The sequence below is a fragment of the Thermobia domestica genome, chromosome 6 (genome assembly GCF_964235325.1).
Source record: "Thermobia domestica chromosome 6, izTheDome1.hap1.1, whole genome shotgun sequence".
Lineage (NCBI taxonomy): Eukaryota > Metazoa > Arthropoda > Insecta > Zygentoma > Lepismatidae > Thermobia > Thermobia domestica.
Genome location: NC_137459.1, coordinates 189,052,490 through 189,077,060, shown reverse-complemented (window position 1 = coordinate 189,077,060; position 24,571 = coordinate 189,052,490). Strand labels below are relative to the sequence as shown.

Here is a 24,571-nt window from a genome sequence, read left to right as displayed (position 1 = left end):
ATGAGGAATCAGTCAACCAGGTCTTCCACATATAAATATTCTATTTTAAATTGCAACTATTATTTTGTGGGTATTTTAAGTAATACAAAATTATCTTTAATATCAAATTTTAAAAGATTTAAAAAAAAATAAATATTTCAAGGATTGGTTATGTCTTTTGTATGGATTACATAATTCGATCACTGTAGCAATCGTGGGGTGTTATTGAGTGATTTATCACGCTTCTAAATTGCCAAATCGATGAACGTGAGTAGATTTGGCGATTTCTGGAGGATATCTGATATCTTCATATGCCGTTCTTACAGTGAAGCATGGAGACGACGTTATGATACTGGATTGTTTAGCTGTCATGACAAGTGTGAAGAAATTATTGAAAATTCATTGCTGTCTATCCCGGGGCAATAACGAATCTTTCTACTTGGACAACACACCTTTTTTTTTTTTTTTTTTTTTTTTTTTTTGTAATATACTGGAATAACATATGGAAAATCAGGTGTATCAAATAGACTGCTCTTATACCACTAACGTAATTTTATTCAGAACATTTCAGAGAAATAGAAACGGCGCATTCAGTTCAAGTTCATATGACCTTTATTGATAGAGTTGATCATCGCACTCCAAGCAGACTGAAATAAATTCTCATTTGCTATCGTAGCGACTTCTGACAAGTAAGGAAGATGAATTACTACTATAATACAAGAATTTACCAACTAGTTAGTTCTTTTTCTTCCTTGAAAAGAATTATATATTGGGTGCATACAGTATGTGTGTATATATATATATATATATATATATATATATATATATATATATATATATAGGAAACAGGTCATAATAAAAGCTAATTTAGCTGAATAAAAAAGTAACTTGTAAAAGGAAATGACGCTGATTATTTATTTACATATCTTTCATGGAAATAGATGTTACATTTGGAAACATAAATAATTAAATCTTGAATATCTATATAAATACTTTATGATACATCAAAATTATTTTTGCTACACTAATAGGTAGCTATTGTATCAAAGCAGAAAAAATCCCACTTATAGATGAACTTTGTTCAATACATTATATTTGTCTATATTAACATATATTTCATGAAACTGAAAAACACCAAGTGTTTATGTACTTATGATGCATCAAGTTAGCATGACCTTCGGTGTACTTTTCATGGCACTAAGGTAGTGTCTGCTGTGGGCTTTTGCATATTCACAGAATACCTCGAAACAAACCTTGAAGTCAAATCACAAATCACATAGATGTCTTAAAAGGAACTCGTACACAGAAACACGCAAACATTCACACAAGTGACACATGCACAGAATCATCCAAATGAAAACACTCAAGGAGTATTATTGCTCACGAATATACAGGGCCCATGGATAGGTAATATAAAGATCTGTGTTGTTATAGAATAACTATTTTATATATAAAGTGACTTATTTGCATGCCTCCCATGTTGCATTCATCCCACAATTTGGAAAACTTCCTTCCTTTAAAAGTACCTCACCAACCCACAACAAAGGACACTCAACTTTTGGTATGGACCCATTTTGCCAATGTAACTTTCTAACTTCAGCTTTGTAGGCAAGCAAGACTTCCTGAGTAATTATTTATCGACTTGAAACCAAACGAAGTCAAGGATAAGCCCCATTCGTAGCCTCGTAGATAGGATTCTTTGTAATGTTATCAGAAAAGGAGTCTGGCAACCCTGGCATTGCCTGATGTTGCATTCTGCGCTGAGATCGAAATACCTTTTTCCTACTTCCGGCACCAGACGAATTTAGGTCAGTAAAAGTAGTGAAAATGGTAGTTACGGAATCTGACATATGCATTTTCTTGTGTTTAAAATGAGAGCTTTGCTTAGCGATCGTACTCATTTTAGGAATAAACAGAGCCATAACCATCACTGTCGCTAAAATAACCAATGCGACACAGACGGTGGGTTCAGTATAATGCTCAGGTACAAAAGAGTACACCAAACCCCAAATTACAAGCACCGGCATCGTTAACAAAGCTGCGAGGGTCACCCATCTTCCCTCCTTGTAATTCCGTCTAATTTTTAAAACTGATAACCCATACAGAAAAGCTATAATGACCAATATTGCAATGTACAAATGTAACAGTAAGAAATCGGTCTGAGGCATATAACAGTATGGTGAACCATCAGCATCAACTCTAAAGTGGGGCCGATTCGTTAGAAACCACTGCACTGTAATTACAACTTGTACCAATACAATAAAGAAGAGAATGATATACTGGTTGATATAAGATATTCTTCCACCTAAACCCAACAATACCAGAGACCTCAATTGCATTACCTTTATAATTAAGATACCATAGCAAAGACTCATGGCAATAGGGTACAGAAATACTCTCAATGCACACTTGAGTTCGCTACCAGGAAGCACGAATAACACGACGCTAGAATAAATTGCCATAACTCCAATGAGTAAAATAATTCCTAGTGATTGATTACCAGCCAGTGTACCATCACATATCTTGATCAAAACATAAATCAACATGAAAAGAGTGATAAAGGTACCCACAGCCGCTACAGCTACCATGACAGTGGCCCAAGTCCTTGAAATATAACTTTCCGGAGTAACGCGTCTTGCATTCACGTGTGATTCTTCCTCTCCACCAACTAGTCTATTGTTGACTCCAATGCTCTGTATACCTTTCACAGCAGCATCTTCAAAACTAGCTAGCACTGCATCTTTCTTAAAGAATTCTCTCATCGCAACTTTAGGAAAAGAATCCACTTCAGTGCTTAAATCTACTTCGAATCGTCGACCCTGTTTCCCTGGAGCAACTGTTGTCTTCTTACCTTCCTTCACCAGATTTACGTTAGTGGGTAAAACACTTGAGTCGATAGTCAAGCCCTGGTCATCCGAGTACCAACCAATCTGTAAAATGAAATAAATTTTCTATAAAACTTCCTTTAATAATTACTTCAGAGTATTAAATATACGTCGCCCCAATTGTTCAACATTTACAGTGACAGTTTAATGAAGGAAACATTAATGGGAATTAAAGATTTCAAGATTGGAGGACAGATCATTAATAAGATCAGATATGCCGATGTTACAACTATTATAGCTAGAACCGAAGAAAGACTACAGAAGATGATTGACAAAATAGTTGACAGTGGGAAACTATGTGGAATGGAAATTAACATCGAAAAACCAAAAGTCATGAGAATATCCCGTAGAAACGCGCCGTTATAGATCAAAGTAGAACAAAGAAAACTTGAAGTCGATCACTTCAAGTATCTAGGAAGTATTCTGACGACAGACGCTTACTGTATCACAAAGATCAGGTAAAGAATTGTCATAGCCAAAGAGGAATTCAACAAGAAAAGATCACTGCTTAACTAGCAGGCTTAATATTGGGCTAAGGAAGAAGTTGGTCAAGTGCTATATATGGAGTATTGAACTGTATAGATCAAAGACTTGGACATTAAGGAAATTTGAGAATAAATATTTAGAAAGCTTCGAAATGTGGTGTTAGGGAAAGATGAATAAGATAAAATGGACGAAGAGTAACAAATGAGGATGTTTCGAAACGGATGGAAGAGAAGAGGACGCTTCTAGCCAGCACCCTTCATAAGAAGGCCAATTGGATTGGACATATTTTGAAGAAATTGTCTTCTTTATACCGCCACAGAAGAAAAGATGGAAGGAAAGCGAGGAATAGAAAGAACACAAGTTATCGATGATTTGAAAAATAGAAGAAAATACTGGGAGTTGAAAGAGGAATCTGAAGATTGAGAAACGTGGAAGAAACATTTTCAGACCCAAACCTAAGAGAACAAAATCCCAGTACCTAACAAAAGGCAGCAGAATATTATTATTATTATTATTATTATTATTATTATTATTATTATTATTATTATTATTATTATTATTATTATTATTATTATTATTATTATTTCGTGTAAAGTAGAAATCACAGTTTGGGTGAAGTGTTAGTACTTCTAAAGTTCACTGAATACACGTTACTGCAACAGCTTCAAGCATATGAATAATTATTCAATTTTCGAAATATCATAATTTTTCCAATATTTGATGGTTGTTTTATGCATTTTTAAAAGAAACATTGCAAATAAAATTAGAAGCCAAGGAAAGGAAAACATTTGTATAATAATTCAACATATTAGTTACATTAAGCTTTAAATTCATATGTTTCAACTTCCATTTGAAAAAAAAATGGCATTACAGCCCACGAAATCTGCTCAGATGGCGTGCGTTTGACTGAGTGGTGCATTGTCAGAGTACGTCCAGCACTCTGGCTTTCTACACTGGAGTTGCTACCTCTTACATCAGGTAGCTAAAAACAGCTATAATATCTAATAACCCCAATCGAATTCAGAAGAAGGAGTGCTATACAGGAACATTTACCTTCCGTATAATCTTTGAAGAAAGGAAATAAAAGCAGCAAAGTTAAAAAAAAGACATTATTAAAGTATTATACTTTCTTATGTTAAAGATTTTATCTAGTTTTCCAAAATACTAAATAAGTACTTATATACATATTATTGATATTATATGTATTGTTTCTTTATTAGCTCATCCTATACACAAATTCACTGTTGCTAGTGCGTTTTTTTCATAACATGTAATAACTTATACATGCGGAAAGATACTTTTTCTCATTAAGAGACATAGTTCAAAAACAATCGGCGTGCATACCTCTATTTATTTAGCAAACCTCCAGATATAAACTTTGAAGTTAGTTGACATAGCATTAATTAAAAATAAACAATAATAGCAACAATACAACAATGGAAAAGAACGCAACCAGGGTATATATTTAAAAGCTACCATCGCCATCAGAATGCAATAGACTATCTAATCTTCTGTTATCGCTGATTAGTATCAGCTTGTTTTTGCTAATATTAAATGGACACAATGTAATTTTGCAACATATTTAAGAAAATATTTTTGATTTTTGGCAATATACATATACGCATATACAAGTATATATGCATTTCAGCTGCTTTGAACATGTAAATAATTTTCAATTTTTCAAGATTTCAACTTTTGTTCCGTAATTGGTAATGAAGATTTTTCAATAAGTATCGAGAAGGAAATCTGAAAAGTTTTATTCTGAGTTGTTGTATCATATTCACTGATAACCATCATTGAAGTACTTCCCTGAATGGTAAATATAATATTCATGTAACTATATTAATTACCTATTCAACTTACTATATTACACAAGAAGAAAATCTTAGAATTTTGGATTAAGAGTTGTCACTGACTCGATAATATATGCAATTGAATTAATAAATAAAGACATCTAGCTAAGTAATTGCTAATTATATGAGACATGAATCTGAATGGATTCTTCCTTTTTAACAGGAAAGATTATTTTCTTTTATCAATAATATCTTTGATTTCTTTCCTTTCTTTGCATTTCAACTTAAGCCTTCACAGTTCTTATAAAAAACATTTTCTTTATATGGCAGTTTCAACTTGCACTTATTGATAAACCAACATGTACAGTAGAAATGAGAAAGAGACTTCTTTAATTAAACAGAGAAGAGTAACGATTAATTTAAAATTATATTTTTATGTTCTAGAAAGCTGAAGATATCAATAGTGATAAACTGAAAATATGCTATCTGTAATTTGTAAAGGAGTAAAATGTGTTTTATAATGAATACTATCGATATAGCAATATTTGTAATTCACGTAACAATATGTTATTAGCGTGGTAAAGAAAACCATTTATGTTCCTGATAAGTATGAAAATTAGAATGATCAAACCAATTCAATAGAATACAGAATACATCATTATTAGAAAATATGAAATGCATTTATTAAAATTACTCCATTTTGAGGAAAATGCTAGACAATGTACTTTAATACTACTTATATATATATATATATATATATATATATATATATATATATATATATATATATATATATATATATATATATATATATATATATATATATATATATATATATATATTCTTTTTTGTATAAATGATTTCTTGAGTATATTACACTTACCCCACTCACATCTCCTGTCGACTTAATATGAAAAACAATGTATTTATTTGAAACAAGTTGACCATCATGAGTCACATGTAGACTAGTGCCTTGAAGTTCAAAAGGAGCCTTGTGCTGAGAGGTGAAACTTAATTGTGAAAGCATGGACAGAATTTCCTGTTGTATGTTGCTGTATGGAACATCTACGCAATGTGTGAGATTTCGACAGTGATCTACTTGCACCAAAAATAGTGCAGCAGAGAAAGCGGATACAGCCTTTACAACAAAGGTCACCTAGAAAAAAAAAATATTTCATAATATTACCTATTTATAGCAGTAGTAGTAACATAGACCAAGCAATCCATTCAAAATGTTGGATAACAGATAAAACTGTATACTAAAATCTCTTCATAACTTTCTATATTAAACTTACTGTCTTGTTTAAATAAATTGAATACTCTTTCTTTCATGGGATGCTCTGTACATTCTCTTCCAAATAGAATTGTATGCTATTAAATGTGTTTGTAGTTTGTCCATTTTAAGTACTTTTTTTTTTCCTTTTTAATAACACTTATATTCTCCAAAACTCTGCAGTAGATGCAGTTGGCAATGCCTCCACCCATGCTTTCTTTACTAAGATAAAATTTTACCTAGCAAACAATGGTTTTCTAGAAACTGTTTTCCAAACCATCATCTTGCACGTTACACCAAAAACAACCAATCCATTCATGGAGTGCCTTAAAAAACTTCGTCAATCACCGCCTCGACTTTTCTTCTAGCTTCAATTGATAGACGACATTTTACTAATATGAAGCCACGGCCAACCAACACGAATTATTCCTACAATCTCTAAACAACAAGAGTGTAGACAAAGTCGCCCGACCTTTTTCTCCAACATGACGTCAGGAGAATACGGTGCTGAGAAAGGGTTTCATACTCCAACGTCCTTTGAGCGACATTTGGGTATGGATTTTCATGCAACATGAGGATACCATGTATTTTCACTATTACTGAAGTGTTGCGGACAAGTTAGAGGTGCATTTCATAGAGATCACCAACTGTAACAATCCGCAGCGATGGTTTAGCCTCGACGGGATGTTGGATCATTCCTATTACACACCACTATACAAGCAATAACACCAGAAAATGAAGTAGTTTTGGAAGCCGTCCTGGATGTTCATCACGGTCCAACTACTGTCTCACCATTTAAGATTGTCATAGTAGATCCATCTTTCATCAGAAGTGACAATTCGTTCCAGAAAACCTTCCCGATTATTCCATACACTTAGGAAACTGTACACTTCCAGACGGCGACCCTTGTTGACATGTGTCAACTCATATGACACTCCACGAGTGGGTCGGCATACGAGGTGGAGGGCATGTGGATTCTCATGGCAGTTTCAACCACGTTTCACTTTACCGATTGCGCGAAGGCACCGAAGGACAGTGATATATTGTATACCTAACTAGTCTGGTTGAGAATATCATTACAACATGCCGTTGGTCATTGGCCGAAACTCATTTTTTAAAATGTGTCAACGGCATAAAAGTTTACAAACCAACTACGTATGCTGCATGTGAAGCATTCATTTACCACTTCTAGTACAAATGTAGTGTTGATACATTTCGCGACTAGATGTGCATAATGTCCCAGTTTAAAGTCGTAAAGGAAGATCTGTCACACTTGAGTATTTCATGGTGCACTTTCACACGACCCTGTTTAACAGCATACTGTCACCTGACTGAGCACCCAACACACTTTCTGAATATTTATGGAGTGCGTGATGTTGTAGGTGTTGGTGTCGTTGTAGGTCACTCCATTCAGTGGTTATGTTACAGAGAGTAGTTTCCAACAAGACGTAAAATTGAACATTCCATCGCACCAACCCACTATACAGTACATCATAGTAAACCCGTAAGTCACTTAATTTAGAAGCGCTTTTTCTTAAGTTCAGTATTCACAAAAGATTCTAATATTTTTACATTGATATAACAGTATTTGACTATCTGAAAATTTAAAACTTATACGAGGGCTGGAACCTTAATACTGGCAACACTGCTTTAGAAACGTTAACCAACGGAATCAAATAACATCCATCATACATGTTAGTTACATATCTATCTTACTTCAGCGCAAATGGGCTCTCCCTTCCGACGTCACGCGCAAGGGCACTCTATGAGAACAGAGCCTCGGTAGCGAGCAGTCAGTCGGTCGCAATCTCTCTATTTATTTATTTATTTATTTATTTAGTGTGTAAGTGTGTGTGTGTGTACGAGGGGAGGTGTAAGGCAAGGTAATTATCACGATGTTTTCGAAACCAGAACAGAGTTGGATGAAAATTGAAGGTGTAAGAGGTACAGCACGAGAGTCAAGGTTTTCAAGAGGCTTACAGGGGATCTGCATTACCTTACAGAACAGTGAGAATGTGAGTAGAGTCTTCAAGGACGGAAAAGTGACGTGGTTTCTGTGTCAGTGATACAAACTTAAATACCGCGTTACTGGACATTAATCGACGCAATACTATTCGTGAGCTGGTCAAAGAGACAGGATTAGCACACACAACTGTTCTGCACATTCTGGAAGTTTAAGCATGAGAAAAATTGCAACTAATGGGTTCTGCATGAGTTGACAGAAATGCAGAAGTAGCTACGATAGGACGCTGTTCGCACCCATTAAAAAGCTACGAGCATGGAGGAGACGCTTTCTTACGCCGTATAATTGTACTGAATGAAGCATGGGCCAAATCGTACTAACTAGAATTGAAAATACAATCAAACAAATGAAATTATGGATCACCACGAAAATCCAAAGTTCGTCAATCTCAGCAATGTGAAAGTTATAGTGATTCTCGTGTATGACTGCGATAGTGTAATCCTCACACATGTTGTTCTGCTATGTAAGACCGCCAATGTGCATTATTTTTGTTCCTTTCTGGAACAATTTGCGCGAGCCTTGAAAAAGAAGTGGCGACACACTTTACAGAACCCACCCATCATTTTGCTGGACAACGCTTGGGCGCATACAGCACAAGATAGGACTGATTTGTTCGATTGCTGTACCATCCATCTACTCCTCAGATTTAAGCTCTTGTGATTGACTTGATTCCTAAGATGAAGGAACCTCTTCGTGGCATTCGTTTCAGAACTGTTCAAGAGATTCTTCAGGCAGTAGACCAGTCTATTAGAATTTAAAGAACACTGCTACAGGTATTCAACGATTTCCAGATCGCTGGCAACGGATTATGCACAAAACTGGTGACTACATTGAAGGACTGTAAACTTTTGTAACATGTATTTATTTTGTATCAGTTTTAAGTAGTTACCACTATTAAAATTTCAAGCCTCTTAAAAATGCATCTTAACTTTTAGCATAGAAAAGACAATCACAGAAAGAGTAAAGTTACTCTTTACCTCAATTTCCAAAACCAGGGTGGTGACAAAAATTGCGGAAGAGCATTCCCTGACTTTTACCAGTTTACCATAACATTTTTTCTGAAATTTTCCCTGACATAGAATTAACCACACAGACTTTTCCATGTTTATGGGAAAACAACACCAAGAAAACATGGCAACGATGATACGCAAGTAATATATGTTTCTCCTAATCAACTAGAACAACGAATACAATATATTTTATATGAAATTACAGAACACCGACCTAGTACAAATTCACTGCACAAACCAGGAAATTAGACATCTTCCTCGAATCTTTAATCTGTACATGATTAAAGTTTGTCAACATGATAAAAGTTCGCCATATATGAAAGGAAAAAGTCCCAGTGAGACAACCACCAAAAAAGGATGTATGTATGTACATAAAACTGTCTGTTCTATGTCAACGACACACTCGTATCTTCAGAGAAAAAGAAAAAATAATGCATGTTGAATACAGCAAATATTGAACCAATACACATAAAAAACGAAAGACGATCGCACTCTTAATACACAATACAGGGTGATAAGAAAAAACCCGGACGAATATTTGTTACCATACATTTATTAAACCGGAAGAATTTTGCAAAACAGCACGTAATATCAAGAGCATGGGTATTTAGGAACAATATGTTCAGCTGGTTTCAAAGTGGCCACCCTTGGAAGCAATACAGAAGTCTAAACGTGCTTTCAAATGTTCGGTGATGGGCCGCAGGTCCTCGGGCGACAATCAGTTCCACTCACAACGCAGGGATTGCTTCAGCGACTTCAAACTTTTCTGGCGTGTAGTGGATGCCCTTGCAAATCGACCAAACACCGTAGTCCATGGGTTTGAGATTCGGTGAGTAGGACTGCCATTCCGAAGTCTAATAAAGTCCGGAAAATGGGTTCTGCACCAGTCTTTCGTCCGCTTCGCCCTATGAACCGGAGTGGAGTCTTGTTGGAAAGTCCATTACATGTCGCAGAAGTGCCGCTTGGCCCACGGAAGTACCACGGTCTCGAAAATGTCGTGGCGGTACACCTCTTGGTTGATCTTGACCTCTTGATCCAGGAACACCACAGGGATCTTGCCACTTGCGCAAATTCCGCCCCAGACTATAACCGATCTCGGATTTTGGCGGTGTTCGACGATGGCTGAGGTGCCGGGAGCCTCTGTAGATCAAGTCCTGTCGCTTTGGTAATTGTGCTCCTGCTCCACGGTGAACAGCTTCTCGTCGGTGAAGAGAATGCGCTCCCATCGCTGACCTGCAGCCCGGCGATTGAGAAGGCGGTATCGTTCGAGTCGCACACGCTTGTTTTTGTCCGTGAGCAGCTGAACGTTTTAGAGCTTGTACGCTTTGAGGTCGGGATCCCTTTTTGCCATTTGGCCCACTAATTAGCAGCTGATCTCGGTCCCACGAGTGATTTTTCTCACGGAGACCCTCTGATTTCGTTCTACTCGCTTTTTGATGATCTTACGGTTCTTGGACGTATTGATGGGTGCTTTCTTCCTCTTCCGAGATAGTCACCTTCATGTCCGAGCTCCTGGAATCGCGAACTGCGTCTGAGACTGTCGTTTCTGAAATAACAAGCAAACGAACAATTTCACATTGACGCTTTCCTTGACGAAAAAGTTCTAATATTTCCCTGCGTTTGGTTGCCATTCTCAAACAAAAAAGAAAATTCCTCGTACGGAAGACGGAAAAGCTTGTACAGGTACATAGAATCCAACAGAACAACACTTACTTGGCTACAGAACACTACATTCCTCTCAGGATACGCCAAACTTTTATGGGTTATTTCTTGTCACCCTGTAATAAATCGTATACACTCATTCTGAGGTTGCTATTTATTCGTTTGGAATTTATTGTAATAATGTCTTTATTACGTTGTATTAACTATTAGTTTTTCACATTTAGTGCTTACAAAATTACATTCTCCAACAATGAATAATGTTACGAAAATAAACAATTTCCACACTAGAAAGAGAGCAAAGAACAGTCTATTCCTGTGAAAAATACAATCTTACCCCGGAATATTATTTAGATGGATGAAGGAAGTCAATCACTGCAAATTCAAAATTTCATAATTCCTGAAGGAATCTTACGCTATACGAAAGCTCGTTGCTTAACATACACTTCACATTAAATCATTAGTTTAACGTTGCACAAACGAAATAGTAAATTATCCAGTTAATGATGTAACAACGAAAGGAATGAGAATAGGGACGGAAGCGAAAGAACTTGGAGAGAAACCGTGTATTTCGTGTTTATTTACCGCAAAACCCGTATCGCACTCCCATATTTTGAACGTAAGAACTTCAGCATCAGAAGTGAATGTTCTACCTATTTCTCCATCGAATTTGAGTTTTAGTATAAACATGCAAAATGTTTTAAACCTGCATAACATCTGAAACGCGCTCAATCCCTTGGACCAGTTTCTTTCATTCAATGCAACAAGTGACAATCAGCGAGAAGGAACCTGTTTACTTCTGTGATTCAAAAATCCACGGCGAAAAACGAGATACAGAAGATCAACACATGAACATGATTCAGATCCCATTTTACATTTGTTGTCCTTTCTTAGGTCAAGGTATGAAGATATGAACAATGAAACAAGAATTGCACATTATAAAAATTCGTTACTCCCACAATGTACTGGAGACAAATTAATATTTTACTATAATTTGAACGGCAAATTCTAACCGTTCCCTTTACTTTCGTTTCATTGCGAACTGCTTAAAAAAAAAAAAAAAAAGTCTGTGTTACGTATTATTAAAGAGGGGTGCTAGCAGGGGTATCTTCATGGCAGCACACCCTCCAACCGCCATAACAGTGTCTATGCCCCCCCATAAAGCTACATTCCAGTTACAAAATATTCTTAAACGTCTTGTCTGAAAGAATCTTGTTTTATAAAACGTTGAACATTTCGTAGATTTGTGTATGTTCTTTCAATGCCAATACGAAATGTTCAACGTTTTATAAAACATTTTTGGCTCAAAGAATGATTAAATAAATAGAAAATGAAACATTATTTGAACTTGTGTACTATAAATACTGTTCGCAAATTGCTGCATCATTTTGAATGTCAGAATAATTTTAAAAAGGGAATAAGCAATATTAAAAAAAAAAAAAAAAAAAAAAAGACACGTATCACCATTTACATATCATTACAAATGTACAATTTTTAATGGAAAATGATTATATATGTAGTTATAAATGTGTAACAATTAATAAATATTGCATTGTAAGTATGAAGTAGAAAGTACACTTTGGTATTCCATATTTAAGGAGGGGGCGCGGTGGCTCAGTGGTAGAGCGTTCACCTCCGGCGCTTGGGGTCCCTGGTTCGATCCCAGCTCGCGCCGTGTGGACTTTGTGGTGGACAAACACCGGGCTCGTGGGTTTTCTCGGGGTTCTCCCGTTTCCTCCCACTTTCTTCATTCCACCATTTCACTCATTTCTCATTATCACCGTCTCCTTTAGCCTAACCGGCATAACCGTGGGACGTTAAACTTAAAGATTTCATTTCATTTTCCATATTTAAGGAGCAAGAGTTCGATGCAATTAGTCCGGTTATCCACCGAGTATTGAGCCACTGCATACGCTGATGTGTAATTTTACAGCAGCTTTTATAAACTCAAACTTTTCAGAAGATAAACTGTTTGGGAATTAAAATACCTTACAATAAAAACACGGAAGCTCAAATACGAATAATCGTATTCCAAAATCCTTTCATTTACGTGATTAGATACCTTCACATAATGCAGGACAGGAAATTCCGATAAAATCGAAATTAGTGGGAACGAGAACGGAAGCTCGTTGGAATTATGTGTGTGTCGAAAATTAATTTCCCCATTGGATCGTTGATCCAACTGCGTTTTGTGGACGATTCACCAATACGATATTCCACTGCACAAGAGAAAGCGAAAGCAAAAGACAATGCGCACAACTACAGAACATAGGTTTGTTACATATTAGTGGAAAAAAGAAATGTTTCTAAGATTGAAATTGGTAATTAAAAACACTTAACCACATCTGAAATAACCTTAGAATTTTCATTTTAAATGTTTATAAAACCTCATTCTTAGCAAATCAAAATTTTTTAACTCTTAGATGAACTCTCGGGATTTTCTCGGTCTTCTCAAATTCCGTGACTTTTCCCAGTTTTCCATGTTTGTCGCCACACTGCAAAACACTTTCAGTAAAATATCTCAAGATAACATCAATGCAAATATTTGATGAAAATATTTTGTTAAAACAAAAATAATAAAATAAATAAAACACTTTGGAGATCTAACAGAAGCACATAAGTTAGTTAACTGATAAATGTGATAGTACTTGTATACCAAAAATACTGTATTAATTGAAATGTATTTACTGGAAGTGCTTTAGTAGTAATTGGGGACCAGTAGGAATAACAGTAATCTTACTTTTTAATCTACAAAGAAATAATGAATAACTTAGATATTGCTATATATGTGTTCTTTATCACTGGTTCCACAGAAAATGATCAACTTACATAAGCACAACGTACAAAAAATTAGTCATCCTCGCAGAATTTATCTAATAATGGGTAACACGGGGACTGTGGTTTAGACAACCTCATGAATTCTGTTAACACTGTTTCCACGCATTCTTGCAAGTCTGTCCCATCGATGTGAATACTGTTGCTTCAATGAATCTCGTGGTTCCAACTAAGAACGAGATCTATTTCTACACTTCACCCGTTTTCCTAGTTGTCACAAATTTTTAACTGATTTACATTGGGTAATTTTGCAGGCAAGAACAGCTACGACAGTGTACCTAAACTTCCTCAATTTAGAAGTTCGAACCCTGCGGACACCCCAATTATCTTGAAAGATGGAAGTGTTCACTGCATATTTACCATGGCAATAAATGCTCACTAGAAATGTCTAAATAAGCATGCTGTGCTATGTTCACATTTACCTGTATAGGGTGGCCCAGGTCATAGTATGAAAAACATTCCTATATTATCTCAAAACCTCCTCCATCTTGAACTACATCCTCCATATACTGCGGAAACTCTATCGTGGCTATATAGTTAGCGTAGTTGCCGTCGGTGCGGGATACCTGATTCGATTGCCGGTGGGAGCTCACTTGGTTTGAATTCCACGTTAAGTTGTAGGTCCAAGTCTGATATAGCCTCGCTGCTGAAAGGGACAATCAACTTCAATCTAATTTACATACTACGAGTGAAATGCTTCATTGAGCTTTTGGTGTATTCGGCGACTTGGAATATTGAAATACAGATACGAATGCGATTCGTTAGACCACACTATATGTTTTCAGTTTACAGTCCAGTATATGTAGTGTTGAGTCCATTGGAGGCGTACTGCTTTATGCACAGAAGTTAAAAATGAGCTCTCCAAATGTCCGTACCCGACTCTGAATATCCATCGCATGAAGTTCATTGCAATATTTTGGAAAATTAGTTGGGATAGACCTGCATTCATGGACTGCAGCAGTTTCTGCCTGGCTTGAAAATCATTTTCCTTGATCTGTCATGAAAATCTCGTCGGTTTCTCCGGAATAGGGTCTTTTTATAACCAGTTTTCACGCTTTTGGCATTCACATGCGTGTTAAGACTATTTCTTGGAGACGCGTTGTATAGTTGGTTTTCATACACCAAGAAATCGTGCAAATTCATTTACGGTACGCCCATTGGCAAGCCCGAACCCAAGGGTCTTTTTTCTTACCACTTGATTACATATTTGATTGGAACAAATTTGAGGAGCTCTTTTGACATAACTGAGTGGCACACTCACTCTAACTGCAATGACATGGGTCAGCACTGATCGGTCATTTAGTCATGTGTTACTAGTAAGATGCCATCTACACCGATAGAAATAGACTAATGTTTGTTCTAGAAGGGCCAACTAGTTTATCTTTCCGTTGTACGTATGTGTGATAAAGACTAGTGATGGAAGCTTCTCCAGAATCTGGTCATATTTTGTATCACTACTAGCCGATGTAGCAATCGATAAACGAAGTGATATTAAGGTGTTCTTGGCTATCCTAACTGATTTTTAGTAAACTGTAACAAGAACGCCTTTATTGAGTTAAATAAAATATGTATAAATAAATTTTAAAGGGAAATACAATAGAAACATGTAAAGCTAGCCACTTAATTGATCTGAGAATGTATTTACGAAACAATGTAGATGTCTAACCATGTATTAGTATTATTAAGTTGGGCCACTTGAAGAAATTTGGTCGTTTTCTGAGAAAAAGAAAGTAAAAAATGCATTGCGTCTTATTTATCTGTATGTATTATACTGAAATTAAATTACAAAATTATATTGCAGTGACTTTTTTTTTTCCTGTTAAGATTTGACGTAGTGATTCATGGAATTACCCAATTCATGATAAGATGATTCTTGTAAGATGAACAACATTATTTGAAAATACTTTAATCTGGCCCTGATAATGAATGATTTCAAGGCAATAGTGAATTTCATATGTGAAATGTCCTTACTACACTGAAAAATCATAACAGACCCCATTTAACAATTGTTACGCAGCTGTTACCAACTGTTTCAGTATTAAATTTTCCATAATTTATTTTTTACTTTGTTTACCAATGTTGAAACGCAGTCTCAGTATGAGTGTAGAATTTTGACATTTTCTGTAACTGTGTTACTCGCTCAACGGAGATCGGGTCATTTTTGACTCATAAATGTTTTATTTTAACTTTTTTTCCTATTTCTTCTTCCTTTTTCCGGTCATCGTCCTTGGTATGCTTCTTTTAACCTAAGTACCATGTAGTAACACTTCTATTACTCTAGCATTCTTTATTTGTCAACCACAAATAAAACATTCTTTGTCTGGATCTTGAATGACCCGGTCTTCGCTGTTTACGTGAAAGATATTTCATTTGTCTTGTCTACTTCAAACCGTCCGATTTGTTGCCATTTTACTCATTCTGCATGAACATTCCTACTGTTTGCTCATTCCGTTAGCATGCTCCAACATGTCAGCAGTGTTGCCAAGTGCGAAAAATTCCCATAAAACGGGAAATTCATATCAGTGGCTAGAATGCGTGATATTTTATTCCAACTAGCATATATTACCCGCTTCGCTGGGTTGAAATGAAAATTTAAATGCACAACTCCGTATCTCATGTGTTTAGTACCCGTGAACGTATGATGTTTTCGTTTCTAATGGCATCGATTTAAAAGGCATCGGAAAGATCATTGATCTTGATAGATGTATATAAGCAGTATATATAAATCCCCCCCCCCACGTTGCGGGCCATGGCGTCGGAAATGTCACCGTTCATCTCAGCGACCCCAAAAAATGTAGATTCAGCACTACTATCGGTCATTTTCGATCATTTGTAAATATTTATTCCTCCCCCTCCCCGAATTTATGGGGTTGAATTTGAATTTAAACGGGAACGAAAGTATCACTGTTCATCTAAGCGACCCAGAAAACTATAAATTCGACACTGATAGTGGCCATTTTCGATCATTTTTATATCTCTCTTTCTCCCCCTTCCCCAAGTGGCGGGGCTGACTTTGAATTTAAACCGGATCGGAAATGTCACTATTCATCTGAATGATCCCGAAAACTGTGGATTAGACACTAATATTGGTCATTTTCGATCATTATTATTTATAGCTCCCCCTCCTCCGTGCTGCGGCACACGGCATCGGAATTGTCACTGTTAATCTCAGCTACTCCTAAAACTATGGATTCGACACAAATATTAGTCCTTTTCTATCATTTTTAAATGTTTATCCCCCTCCCCTACGTTGTACCTTTCCCCTTTCCAACTATCAAGGCTGAACTTGGATTGAAACAGCATCAGAAGTCTCACTGTTTCGCTCATCGACCCCGAAAACTATGGATTCAACACTAATATAGGTCATTTTTTTTAATCATTTTTAAATTTCTCTCCCTTCCCCCTTCCCTACGTTGCATCGTCAAAGTGAGTAGCCTAAAGTAATCTTTGCACCTACAATCATGTATGTTGAAAATTTGATTGAGATCGGTCGGGTGGTTCAAGAGTGATGAAGTTACAAAGGCAGTCAGTATTATTTATTTATTTATTTATTTTACATATATCTCCTCCTTCCCCTCCCATAGGTTGGCTCGTCAAAATGAAACGATAAAAAACACCCAAGGCCCGACCCTCATATTTGCTGAAAATTTGATCGAGATTGGTTGGGTGGTTCAAAAGTTATTAGGTTTTAGTAGTTTATTTATACGTCCCCCTCCCCTAGGATCTACCGCTAAAGTTAAATTACAAAATTATTTTCAGATCCGAACCTCATGTATCTTAAAAACTTGATTGAGATCGGTCGGATGATTCAAGAGTTATTAAGTTACAAAAATAGTCACTTTGTCTTTTTTAAATTGATTTTTATATATCTCCCCCTTCTTCTCCTTCCTTACATTGCTCCGTCAAATTTAAATCATAATTTAAATCCCAGGCCTGAACCTCATCTTTGTTGAAAATTGATCAAGATCGGACGAGTGGTTCAGGAGTCCTTAGGTTTTATTTATTATTTATTCCCCTTCCCCCTCCCTCAAACCCTCAGTTGTACCATCAAAGTGAATAGCCTAAAGCCAGCCCAGCCTCGAACCTCATCCAGGTTTCAAATTTGATCGAGATCGGTCGGGCGGTTCAGGAGATTTAGAGTCACAAACATAGTGATTTTCAATTTTATATATATAGATCTGTAGGATATGAGATAATTTTCTTGAAAATATGTAGCAGTGGAAACGCATGGCAATATATATATATATATATATATCTGCATTTCTGTGTGTGTGTGTGCGTTATATATTTGTAGGAAACATTGAATCATATTGGAAAATTGCATATCTTCGGACGGGAAATTTCTATTCACGAACTGGTAACACTGCCTGTCAGAGTAAATATCAAACATTTTAGTCCAAATTCACTCATGCAGAAGAAGAATTAAAATAAACTGTGCGCGTCTTTTCTCTGTGCGGTAATAATGTCCGAGCAAAAGGTTTTGAGAACTTCAGATGAGATATTTCGTGAACTGATTAGACAGCAGGAAGAAAGTGCTGAAGCTATCATAGTCTGGGTTCTGGCTGGCCCTTCCCCACAATTTTTAACCTCTGGATCCGCCACTGAAGACCAATATGTTCATCACTAATATCAAGCTTTAAATTAATTGGAAATCTATTAATAATACTACGTTCTCCTTAGAAAACAATTAAAATATTGATGGGTCAAAAATGATTCTATGTTCGTCGTATAAGTTATTTCTAATACCTTCGCTGGGCGAGTGTTAACGACATGTGAGGACAATGTTACAAGCTAAATGATATTACATATATATAGAATAACTACTTTTCTGCTCAATAAGACTGACATACTAACCTCTGGATCTATTAATAATTTCGCAGCTAAATCGCTGGCCTTTAGGTCTCTGCAACCAGTAACAAGGCTGTCCGTTGTATTCTTCCAACTGCAGGAGTAAATTTCTTGCATGTAATTACGAACCACCGAGTCATTACTGTCTTTTGCTGACTGAAAATTAATACAAAAATAATGTCATTAAATATTAGTAAAGGAACTAATAAGAGCTGAGATAATTATACCAATAAAGCATACTTTTTAAAATATTACTAATCAAAATTATCATCATTATTAAATTACGAAGTAAGAGACAGTGGCCGAAATGAGAGAGCAAGTGTCCGGCATGCTATACTGGCTCTCCTTTTGTACAGTTGAAAGCATATAGTCACTTGCAAATGGTGTATCGACACTATGGAATGATTTTTTTTTTTAACCAGCTTCTGTGCTTACAACAACATACAGCACCTATTATTATTCTACTTTAAACTCTGATACATGATGTGTCAACCAATCGAACTTTTTATGGAGTGAATCAAACAACCGAAGCAGCAAGGTGCGACAGAATTGAAGTACTTCGAGAAATGAAAGCTTTAATTTAACCCTGATTCAAATACTCATCACAGTGCAGTTGTCCTCGTTTCGTTATTGGAAAGCCCCAGGTTCGATGGAATTTCGTCGATGAACAGACTAATAAAATCTACACATTCTTGAATGAATTCTGCTTATTGCCTTCAAGAATTTAGTGATTTGTTTCATGAAACCTGAGTATACACCAAAATATCAAAAGAGAACTCCTTATTCATTGGTTCAAGTATTTAGTCTCGACAACTAATTAATGGTTTACTGCTGGAACTTAATCGCAAACAAACTTACTAGCTTCAGTGATACACCTCAGAACTATAAAATACATATAAATTTTCTAAACTAATTCACTATGGGTTATGGAACCCGGAGGTTCAATGCTGCGTTCACAAAAGCTCTTTTGTCCTTAGCAAACTGAATCCAGTTCCTACTTTGTACTCCTATTTCTGAGAGAACAAATTTAATATTGCCCTTCCATCTGCGTCTAGGTCTTCCTAATGGACGTTTTCCGATTGGATTTCCAATTAAAACTTTGAAAGCGTTCCTACTTTCTTTCATTATGACCACATGACCTGCCCACCTGTCTCCTAGACTTTGTGACCCTAACAATGTTTGGCAAACTGTATACATTGTGTAGTCCCTCGTTATCAACTTTCCCTATCATTCCTCACTCCCGTTCCTCTTGAGTTCTAATACTCATCTCAGGATTTTATTCCCAAATACTCTCAGTTTGCGCTCTTCCCTCAGAACAAGCAACCATGATTCGCAATAATTATGATTGCACAATATGCACAACATGCATGATTATAGTTTTATATATTTTAAGCTTCAGGTTCCGCGACAAAATTCGCGAACGCCAAAGATTTTGAACTGAATAATAACACGAAACCCCTATTTTCAGTCGATATTTAATTTCTTTGTGGATGTGGTTTTGGACTGTTAATATTGATCCTAGATATTTGGAAGTATCCACTTTGTCGGAAGTATTATTTGCGAGTTTGAAGTATCCGTTATTTTCAGTATTACGATCTCGGCGAATTTCCATGTATTTAGTTTTCTATGCATTTACTTCTAAGCCCATGTCGCTGCAAGCGTTTACTAAATCCTCTGCATTTCTTTATATTGTTCTCCTACCATCTATCAGATTTACATCACCAGCATAAAATAACCTGATGAAAACATTCAACTCTAGACTCTAGTTGCTATCTTTGATTTTCCTTATAAATGTACTCCAGAACGAAGTTAAATAATAATGGCGACAACGCATCTCCTTGTTTCAGCCCATTCTCGACGTGAAAGCTCGGGAACAAGTATTGTCCTACTCAGACTTCACTTTGGGATTCATTTAAATACATCTTAATTAACCTAACTTGCTTTTTCAGTATTTCACATTATGTAAGAATGTTGTACGTTTCCCTCCTAACCGAGTCATAGGAGTTTCTAAAACCAACAAATAACTGATGTATCGGGATATTTATTCCCATTTCTTTTCGAGTATTTGTCAAATTGCAAATATCTAGACGTTAGTTTATAAATTTCACCTAAATCCGCACTGATAACCTCCAATAATTTCATCTGTGTATGGGGTCAATCTTGCTAGTAGAATGTTTAAGATTTTAAAGGATGACAGAAGAAAGATGCTTCGATAATTATTACAATAAGCTTTGCCTTTCTTGTAAATTGGAACAATCGTTTATTCTTTCCACTCTTGTTGCAATTTCTCCTTGTTCCAAATATAAAGAAGGAGTTTGTGTATCTTGTTCGACATTTTTTTTTCCCTCCAGCTAAAATTAACTCAGCTGGAATTTCGTCTACACCCAGAGATTTGTTTCTTTAATTTCTTTATGGCAATTTCTATTTCTGTTTGGTTAGGCTCTGGAATATACGGTTCTGCTGTGTGTTTTACTTTCTCTACGAATATTAGTTTTTTCGGATTCGTATTAAGCAAATCGTCAAATAAATCTTTCCATCTATTCAAATTGCTACCTGTATCAGTGAGAATTGCTCCGTCAGCTTTCTTTAATATATAAGCACGAAGTTGATAGCCCTTTTTAAATTCATTGGTGTCCTTATACATCTCACAAATGTTTGTTTTTACTATTATCTTCAAGTTCATTAATTTCAGATTCCAAAAAATTGCGTTTCTTTGTTCTAAAACTTTTGGAAGTTTCCCGCCTGATGTCAACAAAATGTTTTGTACTTATATCGTTTGGATTTTGTAACCAACGTAGTTTCGTTAGTTTTCTCTTCTCTGCAAGTTTAATGTACTCCTAATCAAACCACGATTTGTACTTACGTATTTCCTCGTGCCTCAGTTTTCCATTTGTTGAAACTTTAATGCTATCCCTAATTTCAACCCAAGTATCCTCAACATTAGTGCATTGTGAACTTTCTAAAACCGAGAATCTGTTCGACACTTCAATCTGGTATTCCATTCTTGCCTGGCTCTCTTGTAATTTCTTTAAATTAAACCTCTCTGTTTTCAGATGTTGAATATTTCCTTTATTCGACGATAATCTCTCTCTTATTATCGCTGTTACTAGGTAGTGATCAGTGTTACAGGCATCTCCTCTGAAAGACAGAACATTAATTATGCTAGACTGTCTTCTTCTATCTACTAAAACGTGATCGATTTTTATCATCATCTGGTGGGGTCCAAGTATATTTACGATTGTTGTGATGTGGGAATTTTGTACCCTTCACGATAAAGATTTTGGATATTGCAAAGTTCACTATTTTAACGCCGTTGTCATTTCTTTCCTTATGCGTACTTTCATTCACTATAATCGGTTTAGAAATACCATCTCATCCTCATTTGCATTGAAATTCCGTAACAATTTTCATATGGTATCGCGAGAGTTGGTGAAATGCCAGTTTTACTTCGTAAAAGCTGTTCTTTATATCATCATCATTATCTTCAGTTGGAGCATGCACATTTAGAACAATATCACACTATCGACTCTTACGACTAATGAAAGAAAACATCATTAAATTCAATGATATAATTAGTGAACGAAAATCCCTGTTCCTAGTTGGTAATCGTTATTTCCTTCCCCGTGAAAGAACGTAAAATTTCCAGACTGAAAGGCTCCCTTCTCATTTAACTTTTAATTCCTACTAAGTTCATCCTATAATTAGGTAGTTCCATTATTCTAAGTCGAATTAAGATTTTAAGTGTATTTCAGAAAGGATTTTGATTTGATTTGATTTTCAGTTCAGCGTTCCTTTCAACAGCAAGGCCATATGAGACGTGGACCTACAGCTTAATGTGGAATCCGAACCACGTGAGCTTCGCTGGAAATCGAACTCGGGTCTCCCACGCCAAAGGCGCGTATGTTAACCGCTTAGCCACGACGGAGCTCATTTAAGAAAGGAAGGAGATGTACACCCATGTCCAAAATGATTGTCGCATATCTACAACTATCTTCTTGTAACAATATAATTTGATAATGATTTTGCAGGGTATTTTTAATACTGATACTATATATATAATCGGAAAATGCATATTTGTGGTAAATTTCATAGGAAAAGAATTATAAATACGAACATTAGAATGAGTAAAACAAAATGTTGCTAAATGGACAAGAAAGTTTTATTTTCGCTTTATTGTTCTTATTTACTGCTCTTTTGGCTTGAAATTTGCCACATACATGTCTTTGCCGATTATACACATACTAACATTATAAGAAATACCGGGCGAATTCGTTATCAAATTATATTCCTACAAGAACATATTTATAGACATGCGACAATAACTTTGGACATGAGTATACAAAATTCAGGTGTAAGTTACCTAAAAGAGAGCATTTGTCAACATTAATTTTTAATTAAGAAAAAAACCAAATGTTATTACCTAATGAAATTTAGAAATAATTTGCTCAGATTGTACATTCAATACCATACACTGTTTAATAGTTCTGTGTTCAAATTTGTGGAAATTAAAATTTAGTTTTGCTATTTTTTTCTTGAAAAGTATATAACCTTGCACAATTATCTTCGGAGTTACATAAGAAATTCAAAATTAGACCTAAAGGAACTTTTGAACACGACTGTTAGCGTTATTACTAACACTTTAACGTAAGATATAATTTTCCATACACGTACTCGTAAACACGAGAGCGCTGTACACAAATCCTATGTAATTATAAAATATACTCACTAATTATCAAGAAATCGATTTACAAACCTGCAATGTTTCAAGAAGATAATTGCGAAAGTCTGGTAGTTCGGGCATATGTGGTTCTACCAGATACCCTCCTGCAAAAAGATTCTTCCATAATTTAAAAAGATTTTTGTTGATTCCAATAGTGCCAACAATCAAGAAATTTTTCTTTGCCTTGTAACTTCTCAAATGCTCTGCCAGTGTGTGAATCTCTTCAGGTTCAAGAATGAAAGCTACAGTTTCGTTTAAAACCTGCAAATACACATTACAAATTATTAATGAAGCATTTACTATATTTGAAAGTACCGTATAATTCAAAATATACACTAGTAGAAAGTGAAAAAGTTACACCGAGAGAAAGTTGCACAAACCAAATGAAACTTTTACTAAAGTTTCTTCACATGAGAAGTATTTCATGATTAAAAATTGGGTGAACGAAGTGTAACAGAACGGAACTAAAGGTGTATATTAAATACAAAGTTTCAACGTTGTTTAGCGTATAAAAGTTGTGAAATGCAAGTATCGTGGTCTCTCCGTAGTTTATTTGCGGAGTCTGTGTGAGACAACTGTGCTCCAATACTTGAATGGTTAGTAAGCTTTCGTTCCTATCATATTGACACACTGTTAGTGAAAAAGAAATTTGTGCAAAACATAAGTAACTTTTTTTCTCTTTCTTTTTGCGCTACAGATTGTTCGTTACAAACTATATTTGGACAGAATTGTCCGTACAAACTACTGTCTTTGAGAGTGGTTGTATGATCGATACCTTTAAAAGATTTCATTTATTTGTATTTAGTTTCATCCTTTAGTATATACGTTACCCCTGATTTTCTTGTAGCAATCAGTTACGATAGAAGGGCTAAATTAATTGTTACTGAAGGCACAATGACCCCATGGTATTATAGGCAGAGAATGCTGAGCCTTGAGAACCATCATCCAAATTGAGGTATTTAAGAAAATGATTTCCATACAGCGGCCACAACACATCAACCTTGCAAGAAATCATGACCATGTGTTGGCTTGCATGGCCCCCGCATTTATCCTTCATCGA

General features: G+C 35.7%; 1 protein-coding gene across 4 annotated transcripts in view; it reads right to left on the bottom strand.

Moving 5' to 3' along the window:
- Positions 1-573: 573 nt before the first annotated feature.
- Positions 574-24,571, bottom strand: part of LOC145688367 (metabotropic glutamate receptor 5-like) — a 420,659-nt gene continuing 396,661 nt past the window's right edge. For all 4 annotated transcript variants that reach the window (XM_081762517.1, XM_081762520.1, XM_081762518.1 and 1 more), the window contains 4 exons: positions 23,545-23,772; positions 18,798-18,947; positions 6,027-6,299; positions 574-2,909 (listed from right to left, as the gene is read on the bottom strand). In XM_081762517.1, coding sequence (XP_081618643.1) covers positions 1,638-2,909; positions 6,027-6,299; positions 18,798-18,947; positions 23,545-23,772 — 1,923 coding nt within the window. In that variant the 3' untranslated portion in view covers positions 574-1,637. The remainder of the gene's footprint in view (positions 2,910-6,026; positions 6,300-18,797; positions 18,948-23,544; positions 23,773-24,571) is intronic.